At 57.6% G+C, this 22559-nt stretch overlaps 1 protein-coding gene and 1 long non-coding RNA gene across 2 annotated transcripts; one reads left to right on the top strand and one right to left on the bottom strand.

Moving 5' to 3' along the window:
- Window positions 1-237: 237 nt before the first annotated feature.
- Window positions 238-1663, bottom strand: LOC309651182. The gene is made up of 2 exons (XR_014257968.1): window positions 1561-1663; window positions 238-558 (listed from the first exon to the last, which is right to left on the bottom strand). It is a non-coding gene; the product is annotated as an uncharacterized lncRNA (long non-coding RNA).
- Window positions 1664-3006: 1343 nt separating this feature from the next.
- On the top strand, window positions 3007-19256 carry MNT (MAX network transcriptional repressor). Its single transcript, XM_082443515.1, has 6 exons — window positions 3007-3435; window positions 8806-9364; window positions 9958-9999; window positions 10146-10257; window positions 15385-15577; window positions 15715-19256. Exons 1-6 carry the CDS (start codon window positions 3363-3365, stop codon window positions 16461-16463), a joined length of 1728 nt encoding a protein of 575 aa, XP_082299641.1. The 5' UTR covers window positions 3007-3362; the 3' UTR covers window positions 16464-19256.
- Window positions 19257-22559: the final 3303 nt, after the last annotated feature.

Raw genomic sequence — 22559 nt, 5'->3', positions numbered from 1 at the left:
CCACCTAATAGGTATCTATCTCCCATCCCCACTGTCCATTCCCCAACAAGAATAACCTTGGTTGATGAGAAACTCTGGCCATTTTCAGGCTCCTGTTGGCAGCAACAGGCCCAGGAAAAGCCTCCTTTCTAAACCCTTGCTTTTTGCCTAACATCCCCTGGCTGCTGTCCCCACATGACCCAAATAAACAGATGATCATGTGAAGCCAGGAAGGCTGTTCGTTTTAAATAATGAGCATCTCCACTAAGCTCTGGAGCAGATGGGTTATTGGGGACAAGGGAGAGGTTGGCATTTGAATTCTGTGTTCACCCCACTTTTATCTCCTGCTTCCCCACCCCTGAAGGAAAAGCTGTCTTCAGAACACTACTTTTCAGAGGGGTGCCTTTGTGATGTGACAGAGCTGGTCCATGACGAGTCAGAAAAATTGGACTTCAGCCTCTAGAAGAGACTTCAGGGCTGTACGAGTGCCATGACCACTTGAGGAAGGCAGAAGGGTACAGCTGGAGGTCGCTCTCTGAGCATCCCGGGCCACTGGGCAGAATGGTACAGTGCTGACCCCTAACAAAATGAGAACTCGGTCAGCAACATTATCTCAAGTCACTGTTACATATATATTAGACTGTTTAGTGTGTGTGTGTGTATATATATATATATATATATATATATATATATATATATATATATATACACACACACACATATACACACACACATACACACACACAGCAGGTGGCAGACACCTTAAAGGAAGCAATGTTGGGACCAGCACAGATCTAGCCTTCCAAGGAGAAAAGCATTCATCCTGCAAAGAAGAACTTGGCTGTTAGTTACTGCTCTGATCCCCTGTTGCTTTCCAGCTTCATCATAAAGCCAGTGTCACCCGGTCATTTGTGTGTAATAGCCTCTCTCTGCTTAGCTACAGATGCTGGGGCATTAAGTGTGCAAAGATCAGAGGCCCCTGTAGACTGGTTCTGGCAAACAACCCCCTTCCTCCTGTTCACTAGGTTCTCGATTTCCAGAATCTGTGCAGATTTTCTTTCCCTGGCATGCATTATGACCTCAAAGGAAAGGCACAAAGCCAGCAAGCATCATTTGTACCCCCTTTATATGTGTCTAGCTCTCCTCTAGCTAGTTCCCCAAATAGGATTGTACCCCTCTAAGGGTGAAGTGGGGATGGAATGGGATGGAATGGGATGGATTGATCTGCCACTCAGCCAACCTCATAAAGGTTTGCTTTCTGGCTTTGTATGATGGTGAAGCCCAGGCAACAAGATCCTGAACCCAACTGGCACTGTCCCACTCTAATTAGAACTGATTAGCAAAGAAAGGAATCTGGGGCCAAGATCCAGGGGCCTTAGGCTTGCGGGCATTGGGACAGCAGAGCTGGACATGCTCCAGGGAGCCCCAAATATGCCTTCAGCTTGCCTATGCCTGTCACTACCAACTGTACAGGTGGGGTTTGTGTGGCCTCCTGTGCAGTACAGCAGGGTTTCAGGTGAAGATTTTTAGCGTCCCCCTCCCCCATCACAATATGTTAAGTGGTCAGACCCCCCTCCTTACCGTGCGAGCAGTTTGATAGTCCTCCATGACTTTTTTCTGTTTGAGGGCCCTGACCCAGAACTGCCTTCAGAACAGTCATCCGTGGGGTAAGGAATAAATGCTTCTCCTGCGGGGCAAGGAGGAACTGGAATACTGAGTGACCTTAGACAAGTCCCTTCTCGTCTCTGGGCCTCAGTTTCCTTATCTGCAAAATGAGAGAATTTGAGCAAGCTGACCTCAAAAAGGACTAACTTTCTAATTGTACCCCCAGGCGCCCCCAAACTCTAGCACAAGGAGAGGCCGTAAGGAGCGCCAGCCGGGGTCCCGGCCCCCGCAGCGAGTATGGTTGTGGCTGGGCGGAGTGGCCCCGCCCCCGCTCCCCGCCCGCGGTCTCAGTCGCCCAGCCACTGGGAGGGCCGGGTTTCCGCCTTCCACGTTGTTGTTCCCGATTTGCGCCACGCCCCCTTGGTCTGGGCTGTGGACGCTTCGCCGTAACCGCCCGCAGCCCGGCCCCCGAGCAAAGGGCGGTCTCTTGGATGGCACAGTTGGCGTCTCCACCCGCATCAGACGCGCGTGGACAAAGACGAGAGTTTAGAGGAAGGCGAGAGAGAGAGGCTTGGTTTTAAAGGGAGGGTGGTGAAAAGGAAAGGGTAGGTCAGGGCACAACTGCAGAATTTCCCTCTCAGCGTCCCACCCTCCACACAGTGGCCCCATCCGCATCGGCGAATGTGACCCTTTAGACACTGGCCCTTTAAACAGAGGGCTGGCGGCGCGGGGTGTCCATGTGGAGCTGCTCCATGCCGTGTTGTCCTGCCCGCCCATTGGCCCGCGGCCCGGTGACATCGCCTAATAGGATGCGAACGCACTGCGGGGGGAGGAACGGAGACAAAACGCGGAACCGGATCTCCACTCCGCTCCCTCCGCCGGTTCTCTGGCAGCCTCCTGCCGTCAGCTCCGCCCAGGGGCGGATCCCGGGGGAATTGCGACAGCCTGATGGTTGCAGGAATTAGGTCACGTGTGGGTAGGGAGCGGAGACCCAAGGGTCAGGCCAGTCTCTACCATCCTAAGGTTTCCCTGACCTGGAATATCCTTATTTGAGCTAACTTAAATCCTGAATTTTCCACCCCTCTTTCCCTCCAGCAGTACAAATTTCGTTGTGAATGACCCAAACACGCCGCCGTTGCTCAACTTGTGGCTTGCAATCGGGGCGGGGCGAGGCAGGAAAGCGGAAATGCAGGGCGCGAACCCGGCTGGAACTTCTCCCACCCCCACCCAGGCCACGTGTGCGCGCGCCGTCTCGAGTGGGCGGGGCCAGCCCGCCCTGGACCCCGCCCCTCCCTTCAGGAGACGCCGCGGCCCTGCGGGCGGGGGCTCCGGTCCGGGCTTTGGCTGCGGCCCCGGTGTAGTAGCGGGGGCGGCGGCCGGGGGCAGCGCGGCTCCTTCCCTTGTTGTGTGTGTCGGTGCCTCCTCGCCATCTTGTTGCAAAGCCTTTTCTTGTCGGCGGGACTCCTGGGGGCAGCGGGGCGGGAGGCATCAGAAGGGAGGAAGAGAGGGAGGGGAAGGAGGGAGGCAGTGCCGCCTTTTTTTTTTTTTTTCTTGCATCAATTTTTTTAAATTTGCAAATTACATTTTGCAAACATTTGGGGAGACCTTGATTTTTCTCCCCGCGCTCCCCCGTTCTTCCCTGTGGAGTGCGCTGCGCCGCCCAGTCCTGTCGCCCCCCGGAGGTGATCCCTCCCTCCTGCCTGCCCGCCAGCCTGACCTGTGCCCGGTTCGCGGGCCGCAGTCTCGGCCCCGGCGCGCCCCCGGCAGCTTTCGGCGCGATGAGCATAGAGACGTTACTGGAGGCTGCCCGCTTCCTGGAATGGCAAGCGCAGCAACAACAGAGAGCACGTGGTGAGCGGCCGGGTTGGGCCCCTGGGGCACCAGGGAAGGGGAGGCGAGCGACCCCGGTCCCCGAGCCCACGCGAAACCGCGATCGGTACCCCCCTCCCGGGCGGCCCGCGAAGCCGGGCAGTGCAAGGATCCACGCAAGAGCCGCCGCCCGGGGAGGAGTGTTGTGGGCAGTGAAATTAATGAATTCATTAACATGCAGGGAGGACCCGGCTCCTGTGGACGCCACCCCAGCTGCCTACCACCCCTTGTGCACCTTTCGTGGGGGGCTTCTTTCCCGTGGGCCAGCGGCGCCCTCGGTAGGGCTGAGGATGTGCGAGCCGGGGGGTGGGGTGAGGAATGGTGTTGCGTGGGGGTGGCAGACCCGCGCGTGTGTGCGTGTATGCACGGGGGATGTGTGATGCGAGCCTCGATGAGAGCGGATGGATGGACGTGTACACGGGCGAGTGTCTAGTGCACACGAGTGGGCGTGTGTGTAATGGAGTGGGGGGTGGAATTACTCTACGCGGAGCAGCTCCCCGGCTTCCCTGGCCCTGTGCGGGGGGCGCTCCCGGCATATCTACGCGCCGCTTGGGGCGGAGGCGGCCTTTGCAGAATGAAATGACATCGCGTGTCTTATGATCCTGGCCAGCCCCGCCTGACCCCGCCTCTCAGAGCTGGGCTGGGTCGCGCGTCAAGGGTTTGGGTGAGAGCCGGACTGATTGGACATCTGCGAAACGGCCCGCAGGTCTCCGGGGGCAGCCCCCGGGCCCCCCTTGCTGCCCCCCACTTTAGCCGGTGTGGAATGTGGCGTGTCTGCGCGTTCCAAACCCGCTCTCGGCTGGAATGTTGCGTGTGCCTGCGTTCCAAGCCCGTTGGTTACACCGGGTGGTGACGTGGACCGGCCCCGCCCCCGACCACGTGCACGGGGGACACTCCCGCTGGGGACGGCGCGGCCCAGCCCCTCCCAGCCGCCTCGCGCTCGGCCGGGGGCGGGGCCTGGGCGGGGCTGGCGAGGGGCCTGGCGCCGGGTTGGGCCCTGGCTCTGGCCGCTGGGCATCTCCTTGGGGAGAGCCTTTGCCCTACGAGGGAGGAGCCGAGCTCACCTGTCGGTTCTCTCCCCCACGTCCTGTTTTTGATCCCGGGGCTAGGGAAACCCTCAGAATCACCGAGCGACTGGACATATAGAGCTCACATACTCCCACTGACCCCCCAGACGTTCTCACCAGGGCTCCCTGACAGCACCCCTGGCCGCGGTGTGGAATGAACTAGGCGAGAAGGGGCAAACTTTGGTGCTCTCTCGACAGCGGGGAGACGGAGATTTGCGATGCCCCCTATCCCCACGCTTACTTGTTGGTAGACCCCAGCTTCAGGGTACTGCAGAAATAGGGACTGGGGGAAGACCTTCGTTTTCCGGACTGCTGCGAGGGCCGCAGCCCTGGATCGGCGTGTGTGCAATATCCGGGGACTGCTGTCCCCTCCAACCCTCCCCCAAGCCCTTCAGCCGGGTCGGTTGTGGTGGAGAGAGTGCTTCGCCCTCCTTTCTCTCTGCCTATTGTTGCTTCAATGATGAGTCATGCAGGAGGTAGTAGTGTGTGTTGTGTGCGCGCGCGCGCCTGCAGCGTGTACCGCCGCCGCCGCCGCCGCTCCGGCGGGCGGGGGAAGCAGCAGTGGACCAGGGACGGGGGAGCGGCGGGTCAACCGGCCTCTCAAGGTCAAGAGTCACTCGAGATATGTGAGACCGACAGTGCTTGGGTTTTCGGAACTGATGGGCCAGGACGTCAGCTCACGCGCCCCTCCCCCTTGTCTTCGAGGTCCAGAGCAGGGTCAGGTGGTGGACAGTGCAGGTGGTGACCGAGAATGTCCTGCGTGCCGGACCAGCGGCACGGGGAGGAGCGTGCACAAGATTTGGAGAGACTGAGTCACCTGCTGCCACCATCAACACAATGCAATTCAGGAGTTCCTATTGTGTCCCCACTGTGTACTGCCCACTGTGCTAGGAGGCAACAGGATTGACCCTGCTGTTGCTCCAAGGGAACACTCACTTCAGCTTCACTTTACCCGCAGGCTGGTTGGCCATATGGGGGAGGGGAGAAGACCCTCACTGTCATGTCTACCATGCTTTCCAAAATAAGTCAGTCCAGAGCTGACAGTAAGAACCACAGTGATGACTTGAGCAACACTTGGAAGGAACCTGGGAATGGCTCTCCTCTAAGAAGTTGCAGAGCCCTGCCCCTCCTCCAGGTGGTGAGAACTGGGGGCAGGGAGCTGAGGTGAGGCTTCTTGTTGGTGGGGCAGGGGGTCTTAGGGGATGGATGGATGGATGCTGGAAAGCCAGATTTACTCCAAAAACTCATGTGTAGATAGCCAGACCTGGCTGCAGCAGCTTAATCTCTGCAATTCATTTTTTTCTCTTACTAGAGGTTCTGTCCTCTAACTTGGGGTGGGAAAAAATGGGAGAGAAGCGGGTGCTGGTGAGCCTGCTGACCAGAACTGCTTTCTGGGGGTGTTCACCTCATGGGCAGCCCTGAACAGGGATCCTCTCATCTGGGCCCCCGTTCAACCTCAAGCCTCAAGTGACAGTTTATTGACCTAGGCCAGCCAGTTTGCTCAAATGATGAACCGAGGATGTGTGTGCACGTGCATGTTTGTGCACGAGGGGAGAGAGGAAAGGGCAAGGCCATCCTGGTGGCCAGCAGGAAGGCCTGGTCATTTCCAGCAGTCATGGAAGTGACTCAAATGGGACCCTCTTCTACCTGAGCTAGTCACACCCTGTGCCTGCCTCATGCACCAAGCTCCCTGTTGCATGTAGAAGGGGAAAACTCCCCTGAACATTGGGGGCCACCAGCTGGTGTGGACTCCTCTGGCCCCAGGTCCGTGCCTGCTGAGTCCCTAGGCCACAGTGGCTTGGGGGAAGCTCAGAGCCCATACTCTGCATTGTCAGCCTGGACCCTTGGCCCCTGCATCACCCAGAAGGGTCATGCAAAATTCTCTGGGGGCAGCTTCTGGGCAGAGCCCAGGGAAGGTGCCAGAGTATGTGTGTGAGAAGAGGGGTGCACCCAAGGGTGCAGCAGAGCATTATTCTGAAGAGCCTAAACCCATATTACTAAAACCCAGTTTGCTCTCCCCACTTTGTTTCCCCCTGCCCAGTGCACAGGAAGGGGGTCAGTGCTGGGTGGGGAATGAAGGCAGGAGGCTGTAGTGGGCTGGATCTGGCCTGGGGCGCCCCCTCTTCTTCACCATCAGTTAAGCTTTTTCATGCTAATCCAGGTGTGGTAGAGCTTGGTCATTCACCTGGGTCCTTCCTGGCATCTGCGAGGCGTGCCTGCCTGGCTCTGGAAGGGAGAGGGTAGGTGAGAAGGAGGTTGCCATCTCCTGGGTGCGCTTTGGAGTTGACTTAAAATATGGGGAATACGAGGTCTGCCTTCATTCTGGGTTCCCAGAGCACCTGGTCTTGGGGCTTGGGGCCCTGTCTGTCCCCCTGCTTGTGGGAGAGTGGAACACTTGCTCCAAGGCCAACGAAAGTTCAGGTCCTGGCTCAAAGGAATGGCGATGGGGCTGTTTTGGGCCCTGAGCTTCAGGACCTTGCCTTGGGGGTGGGGTGGGGGGAGGTGGGGAGCGGACTGGGGATGTCCCAGGCTGGGCCTGAGAAGGGCTCCTTTCCCAGTGTGGTCTGTGGGAAACAGGAGCGCAGAGAGCTGGTTTTCTCTGGGCCTGTAACAGAAACCAGGGCTGCTGGCTTTTAGCAGCAGGCTGGTGCAGGCCTGTTAGCTTCCCTTCCTGAGGGGCAGGGGAGACATGGAAGAGGCCGTGCCTGCTGACTCCAGCCCTTGAATGCTGGCTGCTGGGAAACCACTGAGTGTTTGCCCTCTCAGAACACTTCCCCCCTACTTCCTCCTTCGCCTCTTCTTCTCTGTGGGAGGGAGGGGCTCTGAGCAGGCCTGGCTCACACTCAAGTCGTTGATTGGCCAAAGGGCCCTGAGGCCTCACGTTTTCGGGTGCCCCTGAGCCCAAAGACCTGTGTGGTGGGGTGCTCTTCTCCTCAGGGGTCACTTAGCTAACCTTGCCCCCTAGCCCCACCCCTTGGGGGTGGTGTGTTTGGGGCGTGTCGGCCCCGTGCTGTCAGCTCTGTTAGTCAGCAGCGTGGTGAATCGGGCAGGAGGGAGGGCTGGTTGACCAGCCTGCTCCCTGGCCTGGGGGCTTCAGCCGCTCCCCTGGGCCCTGGCCCAAACCTGTAGCCTGGGAACTAGAATGGTGGGGGGCAGGGTGGGGATGGAGAGGGGCCTCTGGATCTGGAGGGGCCTCTCCCTTTGCCCTGTTCTCAGCCCGCTGCTGAGCAGGCCTCTCCTGGCGGGGCTTTCAGCAGAGATGCTGAACTGAGGCGTGCAAGGTTGTCGGAGCTCACTGCCCTGTTCAACCCCTGTTAAAAAGCCCTGCTTTCCTTTCTGCCTGCCTCTTTTGTAGTGTTTGCTGCTGGTGGTGGTGGGGAATAAGTTCCAGCACAACAAAGGGCAGAGAAGGACCAGGTGCATTTTGGGTATAGACCCTGAGGAAACAGGCTTTGGGACCTAGCCTGGGAGTCCTGAGTCCTGGGCCTGGTTTCCTCACGTGTGAGCTGAAGGTGATGTCCCTGCCCTGCTTGCGCTGTGGGGCTCTTGTGAGATACAGGGTGTGTGTGTGTGTGTGTGTGTGTGTGTGTGTGTGTGTGTGTGTGTGTGTGTGTGTGTGTGTGTGTGTACACGCATATAGACACCTAGGGAGCATATGTTGGTACAGCAAGTACCAGGCCTCCTGGCTGGGTTTAGCCCCTGTTTTACCTTTGACTCACAATATGACCCTCAACAAATCATTTTGCCTCTTTGAGCTAATTTATCTCATCTATGAAATGAAGGTACCGCCTGCCCTCTAGAAGGTACCTCCCCAGAATCTGGGATTTGACCACTTCCTCTATTGTCCTGTGGGCTGGCCTCTACCCACCTCATCTATCACTCCCTCCCCTTAGCCTTGCAGCCCCTGCTCATCACCTGCTTATTCCTTCAACATTCAGGGTGCCAGGCCTCCAGCACCCTCACTGACAGCTCCTGCTGGGCCTTTCCACAGCCTCTCTCGTCCCCCAGCCTGGATTGTTATCCCTGTTATTTGTCGTATCCCCTCACCCCACCCCCGTCTGTGAGCTCCCCAACAGCAAGGACCAGGAGTCTGTTTTATTTGATCACTGCTGCGTCCCCGGTGCTTAGCCCAGTGCCGAACTGTCAAGTGTGGATGAGTATTCGTGGTGTCACTGGGTGCTGCCTGGTATGGGGTCAGAGAATGGGTTACAGCTGGAGGATGGGTGAAGCTGGGGCCCAGGACCGCCGGCCCTGCTGAGACACCCCTCGCGTTCTCTCTGCGCAGAGGAACAGGAGCGGCTTCGCTTGGAGCGGGAGCGGGAGCAGGAGCAGCAGAAGGCCAGCAGCCTGGCCAGGCTGGCGCACGCCCTGCCGGTGGAGGAGCCCCGCACCGAGGCGCCGCCCCTGCCTCTGTCGCCGCCCGCACCCCCGCCGGCACCCCCGCCCCCGCTGGCCACCCCCACCCCACTGACTGTCATCCCTATTCCTGTAGTGACCAGCTCCCCTCAGCCTCTGCCCCCGCCCCCGCCTCTGCCCCTGGCACCTCGCCAGCCGGCTCTGGTTAGCGCCCCGGGACTCAGCATCAAGGAGTCGGCCCCCCTTCCCACCAGGCCGCAGGGGCCCACTCCTGCTCCTCTACTGCCGGACTCCAAGGCCACCGTTCCGCCCACTGGCAGCCCCAAGCCTTTGCAGCCCCTCCCCACACCCATCCTGACCATCGCCCCACACCCTGGAGTCCAGCCCCAGCTGGCCCCCCAGCAGCCACCCCCATCCACTCTTGGGACCCTGAAGCTGGCACCCGCTGAAGAAGTCAAATCCGGCGAACAGAAGAAGAGGCCTGGGGGGTGAGTGAGGTGTGGCACAGGGGCTGGTGGGATGGAGAGGAGAACCAACGGCCCACAGCCTGAGCGGTGTGCACGAGAGAAAGTACCCTCCCAAGCTAGCCTGTCAGAGCTGCGGCCCTGCCTCCCCAGCCCAGAAGCGCCTTCTTATATTTGGATATGTCCTCACCGAGCTGTGACCATCCCCACCCTGGGGAGTGGGGAATGGTCATTGCCCTCTGTTGTTCTCAGGCTTCTGTGTTCTCTGACGCCCTCCAAGGTTGAGGCTAATGGCATTTCGAGGCCTTTGGACAGGGTATTGGATTATGGGGCTCTTGGGTAAAGGCCGGGGTCCACTGGCTATCCCAGGAGCCCTTCACAGGTGCATGGATGTGATGGAAGGTAAAGGGGTTGTGAATTACGAGCCTACATGTGCCCTCCAGGGGGTGTATGCCCCACGACACAGGGCGAACAACTGAACAGCTCTCATCGCTGCTCCTCTAGAGAGACAATGTCAGGGACAAAAAGCCTGTGGCATTTGGGGAGGGGGGGCAGGGGGTGGGAAGGCCGCCTAATTGGGCCCTCCTCCCTGAGCCCCGTGTCTGTCTGGATTTCAGAATCGGAACCAGAGAAGTCCACAACAAGCTGGAGAAGAACAGGTGTGTGTGTGTGAGCTTGTGACTCTGGGCCCGCCCCGCGAGCTACCGGGACGGTCCCGTCCGTGGTCCCCAAGCTCTCCTTAGGCCTTCCCTCCCGCCCCTGGCCCCCTGGCGTCTGGCTGACCGGCGCTGCTTCCTCTCCCCAGGAGGGCCCATCTGAAGGAGTGCTTTGAGACCCTGAAGCGCAACATCCCCAACGTGGATGACAAGAAGACATCGAATCTGAGCGTGTTGCGCACGGCGCTGCGGTACATTCAGGTATGGGGGAGGGAAGCAAGGCCCAGAGGAGGGCGGGCGACGGACACTGCGCCGGCTTCCTGCGCGCCCCGCCTCCCCTCCGCGGCCCCGCCCTCGCTCCCTCACCGGCTCCCCCGCCCGCCTCCACGCGGGCGCCGAGCACATGGCCCGGCTGACGTCAACGGGGCTCCCCGCCCGGGAGGGGGCGGGGGACCGGCGCGCGTGCGCGGGGGAGCGTGGTGGTGGCGCTCGGCTCCCCTCCCCCGCCAGGCTGCCCCGCGGAGCCCCGCGATCGGCACGGTCCCTGCGGCTCAGTGTCAGCTCGGTCCGCGGCCCTGCCTTACCGCCTGCCGCGCGTTAGTGCCCCGGCGGGTGGGAAGGGCGTGGGGTGGCCGGCGCCTCCACCGCGCCCGCCCGCAGTGCCTGGGCGGGAACCAGTTTCAGCCTGAGACTATCACGGGGGCGGGGGGGGAGGCGGGGGGCTGGGCGTGGCTCGTTCCGCAGGGTGGCGCCCTTGAAACACCTCCCCCCCCCGCCCCCCCGCCCCGGCCCGCAAGTTGTAACCCAGACGGACCAAGATCCTTGCAGTAAGCGCACGGAGGTGCCGCCACCTGACTTCGGGGGGTAAACCTAGGGGAGTGGGCAATGCGGCAGTCTGGACGACGAGAAGCCCCGGGGTCACCGAACCTAAAGACTTACGTTCTCCTTCCGGGTTTAAAAGAAGCTCTTTTTTTAAGGGACCCTCCTGGCCGTGTGCCCCTTCCCTTTGGGCATTGGCTCCCCTTTGCAGTACGGGGCGGGGGGGGGCCCACCGCCAGATAAGACCGTTGCCATGACGGCCCGAGTTTCGGTTTCCCTGGAAACCGGCCGAGGGTTCCGCGTGCCGGGAAGGAGGCTGTGGGGGTGGGGCGAACGGCCATGCTCGGCTGCCCTGGAGACAGAGCCGGAGGTAGCCGTTGGGGAGTGGGAGGGACTTAGGGCTCCCGGGCTGCGGGGGCGGGGCAGCCTCAGGGTCTCCCAGTCGACGCTCTTGGGAAGCTTGGGGGCTGGGCGGCATCACGGCCCGGGTGGGCCACCCTTCCCCCGGCCTCAACTACCTCAGGGGTCACAGCCCTGAGGTAACCGGAGCCAGACTTGTTGAAGGAGGGGGGCGGAGGCGCTGCTTCGGGCCTGCTTCCAGCCGGCAGTTCCCTCCCCGCCTTCCGCCAACGCGCGCCCTTCCGCCCGCCCTCCGGACGAGGTGGAGGGGCTGGCGCGCTTCCAGGCCGCTTCCCGGCACGGGAGGGGCGGGGCCGGGCCCGCCGATTGGCAGAGCTGGGCGGGGGGCGGAACTCCGCGCGCGGACGGAGGGTGCGGCCTGTGGGGAGTGACGCAGCAAAGCCGGGTCCGCGTGGGTGCGCGCGTGCTCCGGGAGGGGCGGGGCCACGGCAGCCGAGAGGGAATGGGACAGAGACAGGTCTGGGGGGAGGGGACCCAGCCTCGGGTTTCAGAGGCGAGGATCCCCGGGAGGCTTATTTTCTGGGATGTTTCTGCAGAACTTGGGCTTGAGTCTAAATTGCTAGTCTTTCAGCCGTAGGAAGTCATGTAGCCCGGGAGCAAACCCCTGTCTAAATTATTTGACATTTTCTGTGAATATCGGTTTCCTCTTCTGCACTGCGATGATGCTAAGTGGGAAGAAGCAATAGTATTTTCGTCATAAGGATGTGAGGAGGATGGGCCGTCTATAAATATTAACTTGATAGCAATTATTGAGACGTAGGAAGGATGGAATGGTGCGTTCCTCCCTGTAGGCACGTACTTAGGTCCAGAAGCCTTGATTGCGAGACGGTGGATTTGAAAGTAAGTCAGAAATAAGAGACTCAGTAGAGCCAGCAGACTTGGGATTTGGGGCTGGGCTGAGTGGGAAGCAAGGTGGACCCAAGCTGTCCATAAGAGATACTTGTCCTGGGGCTAGCAGTGGAAGCAGAAATGCTGGAAAACTTAACAAGGCTCTCTATAAATTCTCAACTTCATGCATTTACTCATTCAGGTACTTTTGGACAGCCCTGTGTCTGATTGGGAGGCTAGAAAGTGGGGAGCAAAGGAATAAATGTGGATCTCTGTCCTTAGATTGGTCTTGCAGCGGAGTATCACATAACCAAACAGAACTCTGTTACGAGGGCATAGTAGGGATAGGGGTCATAGGATCTGTTCTGGGGAGTTAAGGAAGTTGCTGCTGAGGAAGGGGCATTTGAGCTGGGACCTGGAGGCCAGGGTGACCGAGACAAGTGGAGGGCAGAAAGCCCAGTGCAGACCAAAATTTCTTCAGTAGGAGGAAGCAGGATGCATTTTTGGAAGTTAAAGGTGGTCAGGAGGGTTGCTGTGCAGAGATGGAGGCAGCAGGGCACCAGATGGGAGTTGGAAGGGAGTACTGGAGAGACCACGTAGGGTGTGGAGACTGAGGGCTTTGGTTGTGTGCTGAGGTGGGAAGCTATGGGAAGGCTGTAGCCCCCAGCCAGACCCACAGTACCTTGGAGGTAGTAAAGGATTTGAAGACAGTATCAGTGAAGTGGACAGAAACAGGAAGAGAAGTAGACAGGTACCAAACCATGCATCCAGGTAGTCTTAGAAAGGAAATGGGTTTAGAATGAAGCAATGGGGACAAAAGTTAGACTCTGGGAAAGCTTTCCAGGGATCTCTAGGCCTGTGGAGAGCTGAACTAGGCGAGAAGTGGAGGTTTTGGCCTCTGACATCCTCTCTTCCTGAGCCGGCAGTCTACACTCCCCGCTAGCTAGCAGGTAGCATTCAGGACAGGCACTTCCAGCCCCCAGCATCCAGGTTTGAGTGAGGGCTGACTCACCCCAGGCCTCATCATCAATGTGGCTCCATCCAATTGGCATGTCTAGCACTGGCCTCTCAGGGTAGAGCCAGATGTATCTGTGTGTGTGCGCGCGCGTGTGTCAGTAAATCGGGGCGGCGGGGAATCTTTCTGGCAGAAATATGGGGAGAGACAGGTTAATCTCAAAGCCAGGATGATAGAGCTGTGTGTGGCTTGGGACTGGCAACAAGTATAAAAGGTGTAAAGCTGCCAGGTCTCAGGTCAGTACAGAGCATCGCTGTGTCTGGGTTGCGTGTCACAGGCATTAATGTTGGAGGCATCTCTGACTGGTGAGGCCAGGAATGTAAGCAGTTTGGGGCTGCAGGAGGGAGCGTGGGGAAGTGGGCCTAGCTGGTGTGTGGAGGTGAAGACGCTGCTGTGCCTGGGAGGTCAGGTGAACAGTCAGGAAAGGCTGTTGCAAAATTGCCCAAAGGAACTGGAATCAGGGGAAACTCAAGTCTGATGAGAGACTGTGATTCTCCTGTAATGAGGCGGAGAGACAGGGTAGAGGTGGGTACCAACGCCCTCGGGTCGTCACAGATCCTTCCCCCGAGGCTAAGACATCACTCATGGCTCTGTCCTGGCCACTGGTACCCTTAGGGGATGTAAGGTAACCAACCGCAGAACAGTCCTTGCCCCGCTCCCAGGGTTGGACAGGTACAGCATGTACTGAGATGGAAAAACAAAACGTGGAATATTTAGGGGCTCGTGTGAGCCAGTGTCAGTCTCAATGCTGACAGTCTCATGAAACGCTCAGAGGTGTGGTGCCAGTGCCAAGAAGGGCTTGAGAGCAGGAGGATGTACCGGGAGGACATGGGATGGGGATGGACAGTGAGGAGGCGGGGGCCCAGTGGTGGTCCTGGAGCACAAGCAGATAAGACCTGGAGGGGTGAGAAGGGAGGATGTGTGTGTGAGCCAGTGGGCTCTACACTTGGCTGTGAATGGCAAGCCTTGGAAGCTAGAAGTTCAGGAGTAGGTCAGGTAAGAGACTCGGGGGGCAGCAAGCAAGATTGTCCTTGCTGTCTGGTGGACCCAGCAGTCATGATGTGCCTGGGCTGAGGAAAAGCTGGCAACAGGGAGGCCTGCAAGATTTAAGATGAGATGGTTTAATAAAGTGTCAGTCGGGAGGTCACAGAGGACAAGGAGAGAGTTTCGGTGTGGAAGGGAGTTGAGAAACAGGACAGGAGCTTGCAATTCAGAGCTGCTAATAAGCATCGTTCGAAGGGAAACTGGAGACCCTTCTGACAGGGGAGCATTGCCACAGTCTGGGTAGCGGGGCATCCAGCACCTGTGGGAGGGTCGACCTGAGAGCTTGCCTGTGGCCCTGGGGGAGTTGAAGGGGAGATGGTGCTGTGGACAAGGGAGCTCTCTCCGGTGTTCTTAGTGAAGTGGGTAGCCTCAGTGTCACGGGGGAGGAGCCACCTGCGACCTGTGGTAAAGGACGGAGCCTCTCCGTGGGTGCTTAGGTGGAGGCAACGGTGCTGTCCTCCCAAGAGCTGTTTCTCATCGGCCGGGGCAGCTCAGGGGCAGGTGTGGAAGGAGGGGCACATTGCAGGGCCTGGGGTAGCTCAGCAGCCTGGGGCGTCTGGAGGGCTGTGGGCAGCGTGGACGTAGAGCGGTGTGGAGAGGCGGCACAGGTGGGCACCGTGGGGAGGAGCCCAGGAGGTCAGAGAGGAGGTGCACAGCCAGCAGCTGTTAGGGACGAGATAGAGAAGGTCAGGGAGATGAAATGGGGGTCTCCAAATCTTGTGGCTCATCCTCCAAGGGTATTGAAGTTAAGGAGACTAGTGAATGATGAAGGGGAGAGAAGGGCAGGATCGTCTGGGGGTCTTTGAGGCATGGGTTCCATGGAGGGTAGCTTGTGGCATCCGTGAGTGACAGGATGGTGTGAATGACAGCGGGGGCCTTGGGCACCACTGAGAAGTCTGTTACCCTTTCCGCTCTGCTCTGCAGAATGGAGGGAGGTGCCGCCAGGACGGTGGATGGGGCAAGAGGCAGCGAAGCCCCTCAGGATGGAGTTGATGTGGGGGTAGGGGAGGGACTGACCTGGATCCGCATCTGCCTGAGAGCCCGCGGTTGCCAGATGCTGGGCCTCCCTAGGCAGAGCCGTGGACCAGGAGGCAGGTGTGGTCTCCAACAGCCCCCGTCCGCCTGGGCCCCTGGTCACTGCACAGCTGCCCCTGGGGGCCAGGTGATCTGGAGGTGAGGGCGGCGGCGGGAGGTGTTTGTGGTACCGTGGGCCCCGTGGCTGCCGCTCAGGATACCTTGCTGTTACTGGCCCTGTTCTCCAGTCCCTGAAGAGGAAGGAGAAAGAATATGAACATGAGATGGAGCGTCTGGCGCGGGAAAAGATTGCCACGCAGCAGCGACTGGCGGAGCTCAAGCACGAGCTGAGCCAGTGGATGGACATGCTGGAGATCGACCGCGTGCTCCGGCAGACGGGCCAGCCTGACGATGACCAGGCCTCCACCTCCACTGCTTCCGGTGAGCTCCACCCACCACCCGCTCCGTGTCGGCCCTGCCCCAGCCCCGTAGCATCCCGGGGCCCCCAGGGTCACCTGCTCCTCCGGGCTCTCCCTGCCAAGCCCTTCTGACCTGCCTATCCGCGTGACCCCCCACAGAGGGCGAGGACAACATAGACGAGGATATGGAGGAGGACCAGGCCGGCCTGGGCCCACCTAAGCTGAGCCATCGCCCCCGCCCGGAGCTGCCGAAGCCACCGCCCAGCACCGCGCCTGCGCCTCTGCCTCCCCACCCCCAGCCTGTGGCCCTGTCTCCTGCCCACCTCCCCGGGCAGCAGCCGCCACCGCCACAGCAGAAGACACCTCTGCCAGCCCCTCCTCCCCCCCCAGCTGCCCCGGCCCAAACGCTGGTGCCCGCTCCAGCCCATCTGGTGGCTGCGGCCGGGGGAGGCTCCACGGTCATTGCCCACACCGCCACCACCCACGCCTCAGTCATCCAGACTGTGAACCATGTTCTGCAGGGGCCGGGTGGCAAGCACATCGCCCACATCGCCCCCTCGGCCCCCAGCCCTGCTGTGCAGCTGGCACCCGCCACACCCCCCATTGGCCACATCACGGTGCACCCTGCCGCCCTCAACCACGTGGCCCACCTTGGCTCCCAGCTGCCCCTGTACCCGCAGCCCGTGGCGGTGAGCCAGCCCGTGGCGGTGAGCCACATCGCCCACACCCTCTCACACCAGCAAGTGAATGGCACGGCCGGGCTGGGGCCCCCGGCCACAGTCATGGCGAAGCCAGCCGTAGGGGCTCAGGTGGTGCACCACCCCCAGCTGGTAGGCCAGACAGTGCTCAACCCTGTGACCATGGTCACCATGCCCTCCTTCCCGGTCAGCACGCTCAAGCTGGCTTGAGGATGAGGCCACTCAGAGGCCCCCTGTGGGGGCAGGGAGGGAGACCTGTCCCCCACTCTCCCACCCACCAGCTCCACACATTCCAGCCAGGCCCAGGCCCGCCCCACCCATACCCACCCCCAGGCCTCCTAGGGGAAGGGGGTGCAGAGACTCTGAGCCAGGGGAGGGAGGGGCCTCCCCAGGGAGCTGGGCACAGGGCAGGGGGTCACCCCACTGCACTAGGACTTGACAAAGTGATGAGAGACGCTCTGGCGAACGTGCCACCTGTCCGGCCTGGTGCCAGCTCCAGTGCCGTCCCACCCCCGCCCCCCCATCCCCGGAAACCAGTGCGATGTGGACATCGTGTTCTCCGGCTTTCCCCTGCCCTGCCCACCTTCCTGTGCTGCTGCTGCTGCTATTGCTGTGTCTGGTGAGATGGCTGAGCGCCCGGGCCCTCCCCTCCCAAGCCTCAGCTTTCTCTTCCCTGGGTTCTGGAGGGGAAAGGGGGGAAGCAGAACTGAAGCAACTTGGCCCGGAAAGCTGGGGACTGAGGGGGGCCCTGCTCTGAGTACAGGTGACAGATCCTAGGATGTGGCTTGTGTGGAGTCCCACAGACTCCAGACAGGTGGGCGCGCCAGCCTGGATCTCCCCAACCTGGTTGCAGTCATTGTGACTCATCACAGCAAACTAGTAAAGACAATTCTCTACTAATAGTAAACCAAACCCAAGCCCTTGCCAAGCTTCCCAAGCCCTTCAACCCTTGCCACTGGGCTCCTGTCTTCAGGAAGGCAGGCTGAGGGTGGGGGCGGGGAAGGAGGAGCTTGGCTGTCTCCTCCTGCCCCCCCTTGACCTCCAGCCAGGTTGGGACTGAGAGGGGGGTGCTCTGGACCCTGTCCCCATCCCTGGATTTGACTCTTGGCTTCCAGAAAGTAGAGAGGAGGTCTGGCCTCTGTTCGGTACTGTGCACTCCCTGGAGGGATGAGTACACCTGGATGCCTCCTTGCTGCCTGGGAGACGGACCAGCGTCTGGTCTGGGTTCCAGGAGCCTGAAGCCACGCTGTTGAGGTAATCAGGAAGTTAAAATCCAGGGGCTTGGCCCTGGCTACCTGTGGGGAGGGAGCATGGCCAGACCCGGGAGGACTGTTGCTTCTGACCCAGCTTCTCCGTCTCTGGCACCGTCTTTCTTTCCTCTGAACGTCCCCCTTTCTCCAGCGGGCTGTTCTGAGCCTGCCCTCCCCAGTGGGGGCTGCTGTGTGCCACCACCTTCCTGTGAGGAAAGGTCCTCAGCTGGGCCAAGGGCGGGGCTGAGTTTGGGGTGGGGAGGAGCAAGGGGGCCTGTGTGTAGGGGACAGTTCTCCCTGCCTTCGCCTCAGCAGACTGCTTTGGCTTCTCTTTTTATGTGCATATTTATTACAAGTGGCCTTGTGTCAGACACACTCAGTTACACATGTGCACACTTGGCTCCCCACCTGGACACACTCACCAATGGCCTTTCAGAGTGTCTGTGGAGGGGGAAGCCAGTGCTCCTGGGTGTGAAGTTTGAAATGACAGCCCGGGGAGGGGGACACTGAGGAGGCCAGCAGAAGTCTTGAGTAGATTGAGCCACCTAAGAACTCCCTTTCAGTTCCTTTTGGTCCTGGAGACCTCTCTGGGGACTGTTTCCTTTTCTCCCGGGGTGGGGAAAGGGAAGGCCTTCTGGACACCTCAGAGGTTTCTACGAAGGCACCCTGTACTCCCCCCCAGTTGCGGCTCCCACCTCACACTTGCCGCCTTTCTGCACCTGCAGCCACTGCCACTACCACCCTGTTTTGGGCGGAGCTGGTTTCACTCTTCCTGGTGTGATTATGTTGGAAAGAGCAGAGGGAGAAGGGTAGGCCTGGCCCCCAGGAACAGTCAGAGAAGTACTGGCGAGCCGTCCTCCTCTCAGCTCTGCTCACCTTGAAACTGTCCTGTTAGCCAGTTGCCCCTCGGGCCTGCACAGATACCTCATCCGCCCGCGCCCCTGCCCCTCCCCGCCCCCACTGCAGCAGTGCGGGCCTCGGAATCTAGTGCCGAATGACTATGTCCAGATTGGTGACGATGGGTGTTGTTGCTGTTGTTTTTGTTGTTTTCGTGAACGCTGTGACGCTGTGTGCCCAAGAGGGCAGCCTCCACCCAGCCCTTCCTTGGGCATCTCCCCTGAGAGCTGTCAGGACCACATCTGTCCTCGCCCCGTGGGACCGCCTGCCCCTCCCCTCCCTAGTCCTTCCAGCCTGGGGGATGCGTGCGCACGTACGCACGCACGCAAACACACACACATCTTACCTCTCATGCGTGTTTTACTTTTTGATGTTCAGAGTGGCTCACTGGCTGGGAGTCTTTACCTCGGGGAGATGGGGAGGTTGGTTCCTTGGGGGGCCAAAGAAGGGCAGGGAATTCCTGGAAGGGAATTAGGGGTCACCATAACCCCTGCCCTTTCCAGGAACAGCTTCTTCTTCCCCCATCCCAGAGTCCCACCCCCATCCCCCAAAGAGGTGGCCCTTGTTTACAGTGAGGACTTGGTCACTGTGTCTCTGTTTCCTAAAATATAAATTGTAGCGACCCCAGACTGTAGAGATTTTTATGTGTTTGGATACATCTGCTGTGTGGGAAAAAACAAACAAAAAAACTACAAAAACCCTAATTTTGTACATATTGTATTTTTACTATTGAACTGTATTCTAGTGGCTGTTCATGCTCCAAGACATTAGGTATTGAGACATGAATACTATCCATGTAATAAGCACTTGCCTGGAATAAAATATAAAATTGAAATAAACCTGCACTGAAACCCGAGACGGAGCTGCCACCTGCAGCATCTGGGTCATTTTGTTGCAAAAGGAGACAGAGACGTTCAGGGAAGGACCTCCAGCAAGAAGCAGTAGCATCCTTTCCCTGTTGATGGGTTGGGGGCAGAGTCTTCAAGCAGATTGCAGGCTGATGGAGTTTAGAAAAAAGATGAGGGACCTTACTGTTCTGATCCCAAGGCTCAATCCTTAAGCCCTGAGAACTGCAGTTCTGGTCTTCCTCATGCTTTTGCAATAGTTTACACTTCCTCAAACCATTTTTACAAACACTATCTTGTTTCATCTCCTAACAGCTCGGTGAAGTAAATAGGCCAAGAAATAGCAGATGAGGAAACAGGTTCGGGGTGGCTGAGTGACTTGCTAAGGTCACATGACCAGCCGGGGACCGTGTGGAGCTGCAGGCCCATCTCAGCTGGTGCAGAGCTGTCCCCAGGCACATGCCACCCTGCCCTGGGTCTGTCATGGAGTCGGGGATCCTGAACTCCAGAAAGTTCCAATGGGAAAGCTGGAGGATCCGTTCACAGGAGGGCTTCCTGAGACAGGGTGTACTTCTGGGATTGTAGTTAGGACAGGTCATCTGGGGAGTCTATAAGGCTGTCCTTTCAGGGAAAGGAACAAGAAGATGAAGTTGGAGGTCAGGGGTCAAAGAGCCATGTCCTAGGCTGAGCCTCGGAGACCTTGGTCCTTGTAATGACATCTTTTCTCCCCAGTTTAGGAGAAGCCACCCATTTGGCAGGCTGGTAGGTGGGGAGGTAAGGGAGAGTGAGATCAGGGAGCAGTTAGCTGGGCCAAGCTGTAGACCAGCCAGGCCACCGCTCTAACTCCCTGACACTTGCCCCACTCCCAGCCGCAGCCCGGAGAACTGACTCAACTTCTCTTCCTGGGGTGGGTCTGAGGATGCATGTGGGGATGTCATCGTGGGGAAGGGACTGGTGGCCACCAATGCCGCAGGGTCCCGTTCTCTGAAGACCCGACCTCAAAAAAGGCCGGGCTCGGTGCTCCTCCCCACTACCCTACAACCCGCCAGCTCCTTTCATTTGTGAGATGCTTGCTCCCTCTGCTGGTAGCTCCGGGAAGTGGTCGGTCCCTTCCACTTTAGGGAAAGCCTGGGGTAAGGGTTAACAGTACCTGAGTGTCAGATGCTGTGCCCAGCACTGGGGACAAAGATGAAGACTCTACCCCTGGCCATGAGGACCCAGTTTCATCTGAGGGCTATAGTACCTTACTCATGCTTCCTGCTACTTCTTTCCACACACAGCCCTCAGCAGACCCATCGTTTTGGCTGTGGGATTCGCTCTGGCCCTAGAAGCTCAATCTGGGGTCTGGGAGTGCCAGCACTTCTGGGTGGAGCAGAGAAGAGGTGGGAGTGTGTGAAGGAACCAGCCACTTCCAGGCAAGTTATCAGGGGCCTTTGGTGAACTTTCAGGTGGTGTCACAGCAGAGGGAATTTTTTTTTCTTTTTTTTAAGTATACTTGATTTACATACAATGTCATGTTAGTTTCTGGTGTACAGCAAAGCAATTCAGATATATATATATATATATATATATATATACACACACACACACACACACACACACACACACACACACACATACACGTAGATATTCTTTCACATTCTTCTTCATATCCTTTACCATTATGGTTTATTGTAGGGTATTGAATATAGTTCCCTGTGCTATACGGTAGGACCTTGCTGTTTATTTTTTTATTTTATTTATTTTATTTTTTATTTTTTGGCTGCGTTGGGTCTTCGTTGCTGTGCGCAGGCTTTCTCTAGTTGTGGCGAGCGGGGGCTACTCTTTGTTGTGGTGCGCAAGCTTCTCATTGCGTTGGCTTCTCTTGTTGCAGCGCAGGGGCTCTAGAACGCAGTCTCAGTAGTTGCAGCTCACGGGCTTAGTTGCTCCGCAGCACTTGGGATCTTCCCGGCCAGGGATTGAACCCATGTCCCCTGCATTGGCAGGCGGATTCTTAACCACTGCGCCACCAGGGAAGTCCCTTGCTGTTTATTTTTGTATATAGTAGTTTGTATCTGCTAATCCCAAACTCCTAATTTATCCCTCCCCCACCCCCCTTTCCCCTTTGGTAACCATGAGTTTGTTGTCTACGTGAGTCTGTTTTGGTATCAAATTTTAGATTCCATGTATAAGTGATATCACATGGTATTTGTCTGTGTCTGACTTCAGTTAGTATGATAATCTCTAGGTCCATCCATGTTGCTGCAAATGGCATTATTTTTTTAAATGGCTGAGTAGTATTCCATTGTATATATGTACCACCTTTTATTTATCCATTCATCTGTTGGTGGACATTTAGGTTGCTTCCATGTCTTGGCTATTGTGAATAGTGCTGCTATGAACATTGGAGTGCATGTATCTTTTCAAATTAGAGTTTTCTTTGGATATATGCCCAGGAGTGGGATTGCTGGATCATATGGCAACTCTAGTTTTTTGAGGAACCTCCATACTGTTTTCCATAGTGGTGGCACCAATTACATTCCCACCAACAGCATAGGCAGGTTCCCTTTTCTCCACACCCTGTCCAGCATTGGACCGTAGACTTTTTTTTTTTTTTTTGAAGAGGAGGTTTTTTTAAATTATTATTATTTTTATGTACAGAAAAATCGATAGTGTACACTTAGCCCAGTTTGGTGGCCAGTTCTTTGGCCTTTGCCTTTTCCAGCTTGGCGATGCGAGCCACTGATTTGGGACCCAGGACGTTGCCTCCCCAGTGACGGCGGATCTCGTCATATCTGGACTGTAGACTTTTTAACGAGGGCCATTCTGACCTGTGTGAGGTGATACCTCATTGTGGTTTTGATTTGCGTTTGTCTTATAATTAGCGATGTTAAGCATCTTTTCATGTGCCTATTGGCCATCTGTATGTCTTCTTTGGAGAAATGCCTATTTAGGTCTTCTGCCCATTTTTCGATTGGGTTGTTTTTTTTTGTTGTTGAGTTGTATGAGCTGTTTGTATATTTTGAAGATTAAGTCTGTGTTGGTCGCATCATTTGCAAATACTTTCTCCCAGTCCATAGGTTATCTTCTTGTTTTGTTTGTGGTTTCCTTTTCTGTATAAAAGTTTGTAAGTTTGATTAAGTCCCATTTGTTTATTTTGCTTTTATTTCTATTGCCTTGGGAGACTGACCTAAGAAAACATTGGTATGATTTATGTCAGAGAATGTTTTGCCTGTGTTCTCTTTTAGGAGTTTTATGGTGTCATGTCTTATATTTAAGTCTTGAAGCCATTTGGAGTTTATTTTTGTGTGTGGTGTGAAGGAGTGTTCTAACTT

This window comes from Balaenoptera physalus (genome assembly GCF_965194825.1).
Source record: "Balaenoptera physalus genome assembly, chromosome: 20".
In the NCBI taxonomy this organism is placed as follows: Eukaryota; Metazoa; Chordata; class Mammalia; order Artiodactyla; family Balaenopteridae; genus Balaenoptera; species Balaenoptera physalus.
This window is presented reverse-complemented; position numbering and strand designations above follow the sequence as displayed.